The 14,731-nt window shown below is 59.6% G+C and overlaps 1 protein-coding gene across 1 annotated transcript in view; it reads right to left on the bottom strand.

Annotated features, from left to right (window-relative positions):
• Positions 1 to 14,731, bottom strand: part of MMEL1 (membrane metalloendopeptidase like 1) — a 33,304-nt gene that overhangs the window by 5,300 nt on the left and 13,273 nt on the right. Inside the window, 13 exon segments of the mRNA XM_089917104.1 lie at positions 403 to 531; positions 1,694 to 1,787; positions 2,144 to 2,280; positions 6,337 to 6,426; positions 6,509 to 6,643; positions 8,043 to 8,108; positions 8,699 to 8,817; positions 9,271 to 9,366; positions 11,890 to 11,970; positions 12,147 to 12,227; positions 12,230 to 12,307; positions 13,319 to 13,378; positions 14,085 to 14,162. Of these exon segments, the coding sequence (XP_089773230.1) occupies positions 403 to 531; positions 1,694 to 1,787; positions 2,144 to 2,280; positions 6,337 to 6,426; positions 6,509 to 6,643; positions 8,043 to 8,108; positions 8,699 to 8,817; positions 9,271 to 9,366; positions 11,890 to 11,970; positions 12,147 to 12,227; positions 12,230 to 12,307; positions 13,319 to 13,378; positions 14,085 to 14,162 (1,244 nt within the window).

Below are 14,731 nucleotides of genomic sequence, written 5' to 3'. Positions count from 1 at the left end.
GGGGGAGCGCGTGACCCTGGTGCCCGGCTGATCGGCATTGGGGTCTCTGCAGGGGGCCGCTCCGAGCGCGGTGGGGGGTTGGGGGCGGGATCTGACCCCCCTGGGACAGGGTCCCCACGGCAGCACTCTGTCCTGGGTGGGCCTAGGGCCTGCCAGGCCCTGGACCCACACCTCGTAAAACTTGTCCCCTTCCCAGGCAGGCCCTCAGGGCTGGGGGTCGGGGCCAATAGCTGTTGGGGGCCAGAGGCCTGGGGCGGGCAAGGCTTCCCCGCATCCCGCTGTGTGACGGGGCGCCAGGCAAACACGTGCTCCCCGGTACCGCTGAGCACACAGGCGCTGCTGGGGCGAGAGGTGCCACGGGCTGGTGTCCCCTGGCCCAGGGCGGGGTCGCCGGGCACGCACCATGTTCTTGCTGTCCCTGGGGAAGGCCTCCTTGATGTAGAGTGAGCCTACGGCGCTCTCCATGTTACTGTTGACGCAGCTGACGCACTCCCGCCAGCGCACCTCCTGTACCGACGTGCCGTACAGCGCCTGGCACGTTTCATTTCACCACGTTTACCAACGTCTGCTTCCCTGGCCTCGGCCCCAGCATGCCCAGGGGCCAGTGGGGGACACTGGTGAACTCAGACACCCCCTTTGAACACCGCCCCTGGTGTGGGAGGACCGGGTGTGCAGTTTGGGTGCCCTGCCCAGCCCCAAGTTCCTCCTTGGCCCCTGTCCCTGCCACCCTGGCCTGGCTGTCTGGCCGACTCTGCTCTCAAGGACTCCAGCCCTACCCCAAAGCACAGGCTGGCGTTGACCTTGGGGGCCTTGTCTAGCTCAGCCGTGAGCCACCAGCTGTCTGGGCCCTGGTTTTCCTGTCTCCAAAATGACGATGAGAATGTCTGCCCATCTGTCCCTGGGTACACAGGGCACAGGATGGAAATGTGCCCCCTGTCAGATTTCTGGCCCCCAATCTTGGCCCCCTCGGAGCTCTGCCCAGCATCTGGCCACACGTTCCGGGGCTGTGGGGTGTCCTGCCTCTTAGCAAGTCAGTGTGACTCATTCTCTGTCCTCTGAGCTCTGGGATTCAGCTCCCTTCTCCATGCTTGGCTCATAGCGTCCTCAGCCCAAGACGGCAGAGCAGGAGGCCTGATTGCCACAACGGCTTCTGCCTCCATCTCCCCGATCGGGGCCGGACCCCTGCGTCCACTCGGCCTGTGACCCTGCAGCGGCCAGAATGACCACACCAGGCGCGACATCGGGTGTGGTTCCCGCTCTTAACACCCCAGTGGCTCTCAGTGCACGTGGAATCCGCATGCTGCTCTGGCCCATGGTTGCCTCCCCCTCCTCCCTGACCTCATCTCCCTCCTTCCCCCATGTGACCCCGGGGTCCCTGCCCCAGGACCTCTGCACTAGCTGTTTCTGCTGGGAATCTGGCCTGGGTCGTTCGTGCCTTGAGGTCTCCACGGTCACTTTCACAGAGAGGCTCTCCCTGCCCTCACCCCCTCCCCTCACATCTACTTGCTGGTCTTGAAAGAGCAGATTGTGCTTTGTCGATGGCTTATTGTTAGGCTGCCCCGAGAGGGCGTGTCTCATGAGCCTGGATCACAGCTCTGATTCCAGGGTGGACCTTGGTGCTTGGCCCACAGCAGGTGGTCAGTGTTAACAAGGAAACAGTCCAGGCCTGGTGCAGGGGCAGGGCATTGCTCACCTTGCGGTAGTTTGCGCGTGCATCCTTGAATCTCTGGCTCAGGCTGCTGATGCGGTCCAGCACCAGGCGCCAGACCAGGTAGTTCTGCATGGTCCTGGGGCAGGAGGCAGAGGGCAGCGGATAGAACAGGTGCGCACTGTTTGCCCAGGGAGAGGGTGTGGTTTATGGGCCCTTGGACAGCAGGCTCCACACCAAACAGAGACTTCAGGGTGGTGGAGAAAATCTCCAAGACGACCCACAGATACATCCTGCTTGCCCCTGGATGACTCAAGGAGGGGTTCGCATCTCTAACGTAAGGTTCCACTGGCCACAAACATTTGACCCCGTCATGTCCCTCGTGCCTCAGAGTAATGCTTTATGGGGTCCTCTCCTGAGAGGAGGAACTGTTGGGGATGAGGAGAGAGCAGGGGAAGGATGCTGACACCTCTTGGGACCTTCCTTGAGCCTCACCTGGATGAGTAGACATCGATGATGTCTTCAAGATTCTGGAGGTAGGGGATGCCATAGACCACCACTTCCTCATCTGGCAGCAGCTCGATTTTGACAGAGGATAGCACAGATTGTATGAAGAGAGTCCAGTTAAATCCCTGGAGAAGGAGGGAGTGAGGAGAAAGAGGGAGAGATGGAGAGGTAGACACAGTTCTTGGGCATCCAAGAAACCCAGCCCCCTCTAAAGAATATTCAAAAAATAAGAGAGAAGGTGCAGGTAATCAGAATCAGGAAAAAGGTGGGTGACATTACTACAGAGCCTACAAACAGTGAAAAGAGATTATGGCAATATATTGGAAAATCCAAGTGTAATGGAAGAATTCCTGGAAAAACACAACTCAGCAAAAAATGAAAGAAGAGATAGAAAATATAAATAGTTTCGTATGTAAGAAACTGGATTATTTAATTTAAAATATTTCCACATAGAAATTTCCAGACTCATCTGGCTTTTCCAGTGAATACTATCTGACATTTAAGGAAGACATACGGCCAATCTTAAATTTTCCAGAGAAGGAAAAAAGAGAAAACTCTTTCAACTTGATTTATGAGGCCCAGAATAACCTAAATACCGAAATAAGGACATTAAAAGAAAAGAAAATAAGCCAGTCTCATTTATGATAATTGATACAAAAATTCTAAGCAAAATATTAGCAATCGGAATTCATCCGTGCCTATATAAAATGGATAATGCAACACAGCCAAATTAGATTTACTCAAGGAATACAAGTGTGGTGTAACATTTGAAAACCAATATAATTCACTATGGTAACTGAATAGAGAAGGAAAATCACATGGTAATTTCAATAGATGCAGATAAGGCATATTAAAATTGACTTCACGAAAAAGATTCAGCAAATCGAAATAGAAGTTCTGTAATCTAATAAAAGGATCTGTACAACAGCAACAGTGGCAACAAACAAAACCCCACAAAATTCTACAGCAAACAAAATTAAATGAACGCTTGCAAAATGTTGCAAAGCTTTTCGTCTGAGATCAGGAAGGAAACAAGATATCATGACTTCAGCCTTATGCTGAAAGTCCTAGCCAGTTCAATAAGACAAGAAAAAAATTAATAAGGATTGAAAAGGGAAGACATAAAACTTATTTTTTACAAAGGACATGATTCTGTGTCTATAACATATTAAAGGATAAACTATTAGAAGTACTACATGCTTTGAGTAAAATTGCTGTATACAAAGTATTACCATATACTAGCAACAAACAATGAGAGAAATTGCAAAATGATACCATTTACAATCATATTAAAAAACCAAGGACCCAGGAACAAATGTAATGAAAGATATGTAAGGCCTTGAAGTAGAAAACTATAAAACTTATTGAGAGAAATGAAAGAAAACATAAATATATGGAAGTAACTATATGGAAGTTTCATGGATCGGAAGACTCAACCTTGGAAAGATGTGGATCTTCCCCAAATTGATGCTTAGATTTCAAGCAATCCTGGTCAAAATCTCAGCAGCATTTTGTGTGTGTGTGTGTGTGTGTGTGTGTGTGTGTGTAATTGACTAGCTGACTCTGAGTCTTGTAAGAAAATGCAAAAGATCAAGAATAATCAACTTTGAAGAACAAAGTTGGTAGACATCAAAACTTATCACAAAGCTATAGCAATGGAGGCGGTAGGTTCCGGCACGTGAATAGACAGAGAGACCATTGGAACAGAGGAGAGTTCAGAAATACACACACGGGTACAAACGCACAGACCCAGACATGCACACAGGCACAAGCGTGCAAAAAGTCACTCAGTCTTTAATCAAGTTGGCACACAGCGCAATGGCTAATGGGGGAGTCTTTTCAATAAATGGTGCTAGATCATCTGGACAGCCACAAGGAGCAGATGAAACAATTCCTTCTCACTGTACATAAAAAACAACTGAAGGTAGACTGTCGACCTAAACAACCTTGGCGGGCAAAGATTTCTTAAGCAGAACACAATGAACGCTAGCCATAGAGACAGGATCCATCCGTCTTTGGATAAATTGGACTATTTTAAGCCCTCCTTTAAAAAAAAGAACCACTATGAAAGTGAAGCAGCAGGCTGCCCACTGGAAAGGACATTTACTACACAGACACTGACCAAGGGGTCACACCCAATGTATTCAGAGAACTAAGTCAGTGAGAAGAAGGCAGATATCCCAGTAGTGCAGATGGGCAAGAGACCTGAGCAGACACTTCACAAAAGGGGGCCACCGCTGGCCAGTCAGTGTGAAGTAGTGCTCAGGGAAAGTCAAATCCAACCCAGATGAAATTCCACAACATGTTTATCTGCAACACATCCCTAGATGGGCTAAGACGGAAGGAATGAGCACCACCAAGCACTGGAGGCGGTGTTTCACACGCTCCTGTTGGGGAGTGTACATCTGTATGATGATTTTCGAATGACCTGTGTCCTAAGACCTGGCCACTTCATCCCTATGGACACCTGACAGAAATGCTCGTGTGTGTGTGCCAAAAGACGTGCATGGGAATGAGCATAGCAACATCGCTCAGAAAAGTCCAGAACTGGAACAGCCAGAGGGCCAGCAAGAGTAGAACGGGAGCACAGCTGTTGTGTGTTCTTAGGATCGATCGCACAGGGATCAGGGTGACTGAGAGGCCGCCGCCGCCCCAGCGAGATGAGGTGTGACGACGGTGAGAAGTTGTCTCACCTACAGAACATAGGAGAGAGCAGCCCGGCGCATGCGTGTGGTGGAGGCCGGGTGGTGGCTGCTTTGGGGAGGAGGGCAGGGAGGGGGCTGTGTGGAGGGGCTCACGTGTGGCAATTCTAAGCTCTATGAACGCATTATGGTCCAGACATCCCGAGCCCTGCGTTCCTGCACGTGGCCACCCCTGCTCCGGGGCGTCTCCGCGGCACCTTCTGGCCATCTGCGTCCCCCCTTCCTCTCACTTCCCACGTTTGGTCCATTTGCAGGTCCTGCTGTTCTCCCTTCCAAATGAATCCACGAGCCACGCTTCTCAGCGCTTCCGCTGCCGCTGTCCCAGGCCGCCACCTGGTCCCGCCTAGGTTGTGCTGTAGCCTCCTGGCCTGTCTCCCCGCTTCTGGCCCTCAGCCCCTTCCCCATGTCCTCAGCAGCCGGGTTCTCTTCGCTCTGAGTCAAGTCCTGTCCCATCAAAGCCGGTGCCTTCAAAACGGCCCCGGAGGCCCGACATGGCCCACCCTCCCTCCCCGGCCTCGGCTCGGCCCCAGCCGCCCTGCAGCCCCGGCCTCAGGACCTTGGCACTCACTCGCTGTTCCTCTGTGCCCGCCTTGCCTGCTCTCCGACACACTCTGCAGGCCACATCTCTTTTTCCCCCACCCAAGCCCTGGGCAGGGGGCTGCCTGCTTTGTTTATGGATGGAGTCGGTGCCAGAGCACGGCTGGCTCCTCAAAGTGCCCGCCTGGGAGGGGGTGAGCTGGCGGGCGGTGCGGGGTGGTGTCACAGCAGGCCAGCACTGGGAGCCAGGAAGGAAGCGCGGGGGACAACAGGGCCTTCTGGAGCACCAGGTGCGGGATCCCTGGGCAGGGTCCCCCCGAGTTCTCCCGTCTTGTTCTGTGGCTCCAGACACTTAGGTGTTCTGGTCACAGGAAGGACATTCAGGCCCTGCCTCTGACGGCGGGCTCCGTCCCCAGCTGCACCGTCTCCCCCTGACCTGGGCCTTGGTCGCCGCAGTCAGCTGGCGGTGGCTAGAGCCACGTCCGGACCCTCCTTCCACAAGAGGAGGCCCCTCTGACGTCTCAGGACAGGCTGAGTGAGTGCGGGGCCTTGGGGGGTGCAGGGCTGAGCTCCCCCTTCCCGGGCCTGGCCAGCGGGAGGGGAGGGTCCGAGGGTCCAGCCGTGGGGCCCTCTGTCAGGGGCAGAGCTGTGCTGGGGCCCCGAGCCGGGCCTGGGGACAGGAAGCCCTGGGCGGGGGGCCTGCCCGACTCGGGCGGGCAAGTCAGCAGCCCCTTGCAGGCCGCTCTCCCGCTCGGAATACCTGGGGTGTCGCAGCAGGCACCTCACAGGCGGGTGGCCCCGCATCCCCAGGCAGCCAGCTGACACCTGCCGTCCTCGTGTGGACGTGTCCCTGTTTGGGTGACCGGTCCCGTGGGCCCTGCTTGGGGTGGGCGTACTTGAGGCTTAGGGGAGAGTGGCGGGGCGGGTACGGCTGGGGCTCACCTTCAGACCGAACTTGTTCTGGAGCTGTTCCAGGTCCATCCTGTGGTACAGGGCGGTGACGTCGTGCCGCTCCTCCTGGGGGGCTGTGGCCTGCAGCGGGGCGGGTGGTCACAGGGGCGGGGCAGCTGGCGTGATCCCCCCAACCCCGTCCACCCCCGGTCCGTGACCTCACGTTGGCCAGCTGCGTCTCCAGCTCCAGCACCTGGGCCATGGCCTCCCGCACCAGGTCGCTGTTCTGGGGGAGGTTCATGTCCGCCTGAAGCATCGTGGCCACCGACATCATGAACTGCAGGTAGGCTTCCCGTACCTGAGCCAAAGGGTGCAGGACACAGTCTGGCAGCCTCGGGCACCTTGGCCCCCACGGAGCTCTCTGTGGGGGTGGGGTGAGCATATGCCACAAAGCAGCCCTTGGGATGCTCATCGGCTTGGGGGTTCCAGACGGCCCACGCCTCCCAGACTAGGGGCCCTCGGCGCTGGGACTCATGCTGCTGGCAAGCCGGCGGGTGGGAGGCTGTGAGCCCCGTGGGTGGATGGCGCCTGCTCCCCACACCTGCTGGATGGGCTGCTCGCCGACCCACAGCCAGACGCTCAGCGCCGGGCTCCCTGCTGCATCCCTTCTATGTGTGACCCCGTGCCTGAGCAGCTCGCGCGGGACCGGAGACCTATTCCAGCGAACTGCACGGCTGCATATAAAGTGCAGGGCACACAGTAGGTGCTAGTAAAGGCCCAGAGCCATCGGGCGCCAGGGTTCAGGCGGGCTGCCCTAGCCAGGCTCGCCTAGGCCGGGCATCAGGAGCTGGGTCCTGAGGCTGTGTGTCCCTCCTGGACCCACCTTCTTGGGGCCTGTCTGGTGGGGGGTTCCTCATTTGCAGGCAGGGACCACAGAGGCCACGTCTTCCCAGTTACTTGGCATCAGGCTGGGCTGATGCCGCCAGGCCGGTCTTGGCCAGCAGCTGCCGGGTCTGATCCATGGCTGCCAGGCGTGAGCCCTTCCAGGGGCCCCAGTCCCTGCTGCTCTGAGTTGGGTTCCTTGGGCTGTTCTCCCAGCCCCACTGCCCACTCCACGGCTCCTTCTTTTGGCCACGCATGTCTTTTCTCTTGGCTGGACCCTCCTAGCCTAGCTCACAGCCCACCTCCTCCACGAGGTCCACCACACTGCTTCCAGGCCGTGGGCCATGTCACCTCCTGTCTTTCAGTCTGCTCCCCGGCCTTCCCCCCCGACTCCCTCTTCCACACCCCCAGCCCTGTCCCGCGCGCCTTGCTGCTGTTCAGTTCCCCATCTCTCTCCTCCTGGGTGCAGGAGGAGGGTGGCTCTGGGAGCAGGCTCAGGGCCCGGGTGGCCTGCACTCAGATCTCTACAGGCCACGTGCAGTGAGCCAGCGGTGTGGAACGCAGTCCTGCCCTGGCGAGATGGGGATGGCAGGTGTGCCCCTCGGGGCTGCAGGGCTGAGTGGATCCCCGAGCCTGCCCCTGGGGGTTCAGGGACACCCCTACGATGGTGACAAAGGCAGGGGTCCACGTCTGCATGTCCAGCCCTCAGTGCCGGGCTTGAGCCACGCAGGTGGCTAGCTGAGGGGCTGGTGTCGAGCAACACACAGGGAGCCGGGCCACAGGTGGGCCCTGGAGTGATGGGAGGAGAGCGCCCAGAGTGGAAGGGGCTGGCGGGAAAGCGCCAGGGGGACAGGTCCAGCATCGGCTGGACTCACCTTCTGGTCGATGCCCTCATTGAAGTAGTGCTCTCGGGACGGCATGCCCAGGGTTGGCTGGTCTATCTGGAGACAGAGCGTGGGACCCTGGGCATGGAGCCGGGACACCCCTAGCCTTGCCGAGGTGGGCCCAGCCCTCTCCCCTCTCCTCTCCCCATGCTGTGCTTGGTGGGAACGGGCGCTCCATCTGGAGCGTGTGCAGGTACTGGGCCCTGACCCCTGCTCTGGGGCTGGACCGCAGGTGGGCTGAGGGGTGGCCAGGGGGTGCGGGCCACCCACGGGGCCTCGGACAGCCCCCCTCCCAGAGCGGAGTGTGTATTCCACGCGGGGTCCTCTGTGGCCTATCTGTGGCCAGTGGTGGCTCTTTGAGGTCGGGCTTTCTGTGCTGCTGCCAAAGGCCTGGACGGACCGTCCCGAGGACCAGCTCGGCACCTGGGCCGCCCCTCTGGTCAGGGCATGGGCCCCGGAAGGCCCAGCAGAAACCCAGACCATCGGCACAGGTCCCCTGAACTGCAGGTGTGAATGACAGCAGGGCCCTGGGAGCATTCGCGGGCCACCTGCCCCCTGGGGTAACAGCTGTCTCCCTGCTGCCCTGCGGGAGCCCCCAGCCAGGCCCAGGGGACCCGGCCTGCCTGGCCCCCCGGCGCGGCTCGTACATAGATCACGTGCTGGCTGGAGTTCTGGTCGTCGTTCCAGATGAAGAGGTCGATGAGGACCCGCCGGTTGAACTGCGCGTTCATCACGGCCAGCTGCTGCTCCAGTTCCCACCGGGCGCCTGGGGGCCGGCACCCCGTGCTGGAGACCTGTCAGGACCTGGGGTCCTAGCCCAGCCCCTCGTCCAGAGTCCACGGGGATCAGCAGGGCCCGGAGAGCAGCGCTGTGCGCCCCTCACCCCCGAGAGCAGGGAGCAGAGCCCACGCTGAAAGCCGGAGCCCTGGCCCCTCCCTAGGGCTCTGGAAGGGATGCCCCTCTGCAGAGTGGAGGGGCCCAGCCGCTGGGAGCCCGCCAGCAGCTGCTGGTGGCTGCGAGGCCGCCACCAGGCCCAGGGCCCCCGCCCATGCGAGGCCGCCACCAGGCCCAGGGCCCCCGCCCATGCGAGGCCGCCACCAGGCCCAGGGCCCCCGCCCATGCGAGGCCGCCACCAGGCCCAGGGCCCCCGCCCATGCGACGCCGCCACCAGGCCCAGGGCCCCCCGCCCATGCGAGGCCGCCACCAGGCCCTGCCTTACCTACACTCTCGCCCCACTTGTCCGTGGCCACTGGCCAGCCTCCTACCACCTTCAGGATGTCCAGCAGGGGCTGCGAGTCTCGCTTTTCTATCTCGCCTGAGAGGGGAGGGAGCGGTCGCTCACCCGATGCCCTGGCGGGGAGGTGGGGGGCGGGCGTGACAGCCGCCGGCACACGGGCCCCTGGGGATGTGGCGCCCAGCGCGGAGCCTGACCCTCCCGGCACAGCCTCTGCAGCACAGGACGCGCAGGGGCCTGGAAAGAGCAGAGATGGGACGCAGGCGGGAAAGGGGCCTGGGGCTGATGAAAGCACAGGCGCCACCAGGACAAGGGTGTGCAAGGGGAGGCCCCGAAGCTCAGAGAAGCCCAGGCGGTACTCTGGAAGGCCAGGAACAGGCAGGGGTGGGGGTCCATGCCGGCGGCTGGGAAGCCCGCGTGCCCTCCAGCTCCAGCATCGGGTGGACTGAACTGCTGACAGAGCACGGAGCACAGCTTCCCAGCATGGGGGCGCCCAGGAAGCTTGGGAGAACTTGGCACAAGAACCCGCGAAGGTGGGAATAGAGCTGGCCCGCTGCTGACAGGGTGGAGGCTTGGGGCGGGGAGGGCCTCGCCGGTTGGTCGCTTGACCTGGAGGGGCGGGCTGGGAGAGGGAGCGGTCCAGGGGGAGGGGGGCGGCTCCAAGGGCACCCTGATGGGGGCCGGGGCCTGGGGGAGCGAGAAGCAGGGTGTCCCACGTGGCTGGTGGGGGCACACTGGGCTTGCTTTCTTGGGTCCTGAGTTGGGAGCAGGGACAAAACCTAGGGAGCTGCCAGTGACGGGTCAGGTCGGCCGTGTCAGGCAGATCGTTACAGGAGTTACTGTTTGGCTTCCTGCGCTGGTTCCTGTAGGTGACGGCCTGGCCGCCTGGCTGCAGACCGGGGGTCAGAGTTGTATTTTTATACACGGTCTGGCCCTTGCCCTTTCGTACATTTGGTCTCTCAGGCCAGAAACTCTATACAGGTGGGAACACAGCGCATCTCCTTCACCTGGCAGGTGCTGGCCAGACTGGATCACGTGACCTCCTGTTTCCATGGGGAGGAGAGGAGTGCGCCAGCCCAGGACCCCATGGAGACACCCCAATAATGCTGGGGGCCCTACGAGTCTCGCTACTAGGTACACCAGAAACAAACCCCGCCCTGCAGGAGACCCCTGGGGACACAGCCAGCCTCAAACCCTGGTGCCGAGGAGGGGAGGTGGTCCCCCAGAGCAGCCGGAACCACAGGCTGGGTTTGCAGGCCCCCAGGCAGGCGCCTAAGGGAAGACGGGCCGGAGGGGCCCCAAGTGTGTGAATCCTCTTAACAGGAACCAAAGCACTGGGAAACTCCCCCCCACCCCTGCCGCACAACACACACATACACACAAACACACACTCAGACACACACACACACACACAAACTTACACACACATGGACATATATACCCATATACACCCATACACACCACAGGTATAATGCCCATATACACATATATATCTACACACACATACACACAAAACACATAAATACACACAGACACACACATAGACATACACACATATACACACAGACACACATATACACATATATACATACCCACATACACACATGCATACACACAAGCACAGACACACAGACATACACATAGACATAATACCCATATACACATATATGTACACACACATACAAAAACGCATACACAGACACACACACACACATACAGGCATACAGACATATATATATACCCAAACACACACATATAGACATAATACACATATACGTGTACACACATATACACACAAAACACATACATATACACAGACACACACACACACAGACACACAGACGCACAGAGTAAGATTTTCTCTCGATTCTGCCTTCAGTCAGGCTCCTGCAGCTTCTGCTGGGCCCATCACCGCACCTCCTGGTAAAATCCAGTTTTAGCAAGAACTCTGCGTGGTCGTTTTAACCAGAAGTCCCCCTGCCCCTTGAATATCTGATCCCTCTCGGTAGCTGACCGCAGTCCTCGCCCCTCACTGTCCCCCAGGTGATGTCTGACTTCCTGGCCTGCCTTCAGCAAGAATCCCATTAGGTTAGTTTTGCCCGACACGCCCCCCCCCCATGTTTCCTGTTAGTAAAATCTTCCATTCACTGACCCCTCCTGCCCCTCGGCTATAAACCCTCACCTGCCTGCCCTCGCTGTATTTGGAGTGGAGCCCAATCTCCTTCCCCTCTTGCTAGACCCCACTGTGGTGATGCCTGCACCTACTGAGATGGCCCTGAAGAGTCTGCCTTTTACTATCTTTACCAAGTGTCCTGAATAATGTTTCCTTCAAACCACACACAGGCACGCGCACACACACACGCGTGTGCGTGTGCATTTTCCCTGGGCACAGTGTGGGTGGCTGGGGTCAGGGTGTGAGCCAGTCTCGGGCAGCTGGCAGTCAGCCTGGACCCCGTAGGGCACCTGGGCCCAGTGGCCAGCCAGGGGGAGCACACAGCTCCCACCGGCATGACTTTGGAGAGGCGCCCACTCCACCGTGCTCTGTCTCAGGGCCATGGGGTCCTGGAACGGGGTCCTGGCAGGGCAGCTCCTTCGGCCACTCACTCTCGTTCATGCAGGAGCGGTACAGCATCTTGGCCTTCTGTACAGCTGGCCGATCCTTGGTGGTAGAATTCTCCAGCACCCCTGTGGGCAGAGGAGAAACCGGATAGAGGCCTGAGGAGGCTGCTGGGGAGGGCAGGTCAAAGGTGCCCGTGTCCCTGCCACACCCAGAGGAGGCCCTTATCCCAGGGGACTCCCTCTCCCCTGTGCCCACTGACCCGACGGGCTGTCCCCACTCCTTGGGTGGAGGCCACGCTCACCTTTGAGAATGATCTCCAGCTCATCCCGGAGGATGTCGAAGACGCTGTATCGCGAGCTGGTCTCGGGGGTCACGTGGCGCGCAGCCAGCCCCCGCACGCGTACTGGTAGAAGTCGTCACAGGGCTCCTTGGACGGGTCCATGTTCTGGAGGATCCTGGTGGCTGCTCGTCCCCAGGGGGTACAGAGGAAGAGGGGAGATCCGGTGTGGACAGCCCGATGGGCTGTCGGGTATTCAGTCACGGCCCTGTGCCCTCAGAAGCGTTAGTCAGCCTGGGACCTCAGGGAGGTCAGCAGCAGGGCCTCCAGTTTTAAGGACCCCACTTATCAGCCACGTGAGCTTGGACCCCGTGACCTCTCTGATCCTCCGCTCACACATCTGCGAATCCGGGACGCCTGGGTCACACAGATGGCCAGGTGTTGGCCAAGCCCGCCCGGCTCACCGCGAGCGCTCAGCACTGGCCCTGCCCTGGAGCCCCCTCACCAGTCCGTGCGTCCGTGGGGGAGGGTGGCTCTCGCCCACCATAGGGGTTTGTTTTCTGTTGGAGCAGATGGGTTTGCTCCCAGAACCCCATGTGGCACGGACAGTGGGGCCCCCAGGTTCCCGGCAGGATGCTTTCAGCAGAGGTGGCCAGGCTGGACCCCAACCCAGGACCCTCCCTAGCCTTCTGTTCCACTTGGCTGGGACCTCGCAGGGGGCAGCCCCACAGGAGCCCATCCACTACCCCAACGTGGGCAGAAAAATCACATTTCTGAGGTTTTACACTAGTGCTTCTTCATACCATTTTCACTGTGTTTTATCTGCAAGTAACGGCACGTGGCGCCCAATTTTAAGACAAATTCCTGGGAGAAAACTTGAGAGAGTGTGTGTGTGTGTGTGTGACCTTCTTTCTGTAAGTGCAAAAAAGAGCGCCTGGGGTCCCTGTGCCAGCTTCACTGTGGTCACGGGGGCCTCTGCAGGCAGGGGAGCAGCTTCCTGGGGGGCAGGGGAGGTGAGACACCCGCAGTAGAGTCCCTGCCCCCAGGCACATCCAGGGTCTGCCCACCAGCCCAATGCCGCATCTCGGGAGTGCGGTGGCTCCCCGTGGCCTCGAGCAGCGCCTGTGCCAGCATCACGGGGGGCCCCCGAGCCCCCTGGCAGGGCTGTGGAAGGCTCGGAGGGAAGGGGGGCTTACCTGCCATCACGCAGCCAGGGGTGGTGCAGGTTTCGCTTGTGTCCCTGGGCTTTTGGACGTCTGCGGGCAAGGAGTACTGTGAGCACTTGGCGAGGACTGTCGGTGCCGGTGGGGCTGGCAGGGTGGGCGGGGCACAGGTGGGGTGGGAAGGGATGGGGTCGGCAGGGTTAAACCTTGGCCACCCCCACCCCCATGGGTGGTCCAGCCTGGGCCCTGAGGGCATCTGGAGGGCAGCCTGCATCCTCCCTGGGTGGCCCAGTCCTGGGGCCTTAAGTGAGGGTAAGCTCATTCTGGCTTGACCCCTGCAGTGACCCGGGAGCCCCTTTACACCCTCTGATCCCCACAGCTGAGGGCTGAAGCTGGCCATTCTGCCCTCCTGCCTGTCGGCCCAGCCAGCGCTCACCCATCAGGCGTCACCTCCTCCAGACAGCCTGCCTGTGCTGCCCCGTCCCTGCACGCCCTTACTCTCTCCCAACCCCCCACCCCCTCACCTGCTGGTTGTATCAATGTGCAGCTGCAGAACCTCAGGAGCCGCTCCCTGAAACTGCTGGTTCCCAGGCGCCCAGGAAGCATTCTGCATCCAGCAGGTGCTCACGGCTGCATCCCTGCCACTGCCCTTTCTTCCCACGGGACCCTGGTGCCCTGGGCAGGGCCCCCTGTCTTGCCGCACACCCCGGGCCTGCAGTGGAACCCAGCCTGCCCATGCGGGGTGCCATTTCCTAGCACCCCCCTGCTCGGGTCGTGCTGGGAAGGAAGATGGGACTACCTCGGGGTGTTCGCTTTACAATGGTCTTCTCTTCCTTTGAGAAGCAGAGCCGGCTAGTAAAGAGTGGCAGCTGCTTCCCTGGGGAGAAACACAGAACTCAGCTCTCCTGCTGCCACCGCTTCCCAGGTGCCTTGGGGCCGACCTGGGGCAGCACGGGCATTCTCCTGTGGAGGGGGTCCTGGGGGCTCTGGGGATTCCTTGTGTAGGGCTGTGGCCCCTTCCTGCTGTAGTGAGGGCTGGTCACCAGGCGCACCAAGACACAGGGGCTCCAGCAGAGCTCAAATCTGAGCAGAGGGGGAGGCCCACCGGCCCTGGGGCCGCAGCTGCCGGGCCCAGAGGGGTCCTGAGGCAGGACCTCTTCCCCTAAGAAGTGCCCTCTGACATCCTCCTCTACCGCGGGGTCATGGGCCTCACCCAAGCGAGGGTGGGCAGCTCCTGGGGTCTACCAAGACAGGGACGATAAGCCCTTTAAGGGGGAAAGGATGTCCTCAGGGGGGAATCTTCCTGACCCACAGGCCTCAGCTCCAGTCCCTCCACCTGTGCAGGCAGCTGAAAGTGCAAAGCTGCCCTCCCTCATTTGTCCACCACGTAGGGGGGCGGGCACTGCCTGGTCAGCATCGGCCTGGAGGGGGTGCAGGAAGGGGGCG

Source organism: Delphinapterus leucas, chromosome 1 (assembly GCF_059928025.1).
Source record: "Delphinapterus leucas isolate spDelLeu-1000000601 "Yukka" chromosome 1, BTC_Dleu_Yukka2, whole genome shotgun sequence".
NCBI classification, from domain to species: Eukaryota; Metazoa; Chordata; class Mammalia; order Artiodactyla; family Monodontidae; genus Delphinapterus; species Delphinapterus leucas.
The sequence above is the reverse complement of the archived record's forward strand: the minus strand, read 5'-3'. Positions and strand labels throughout refer to the sequence as shown.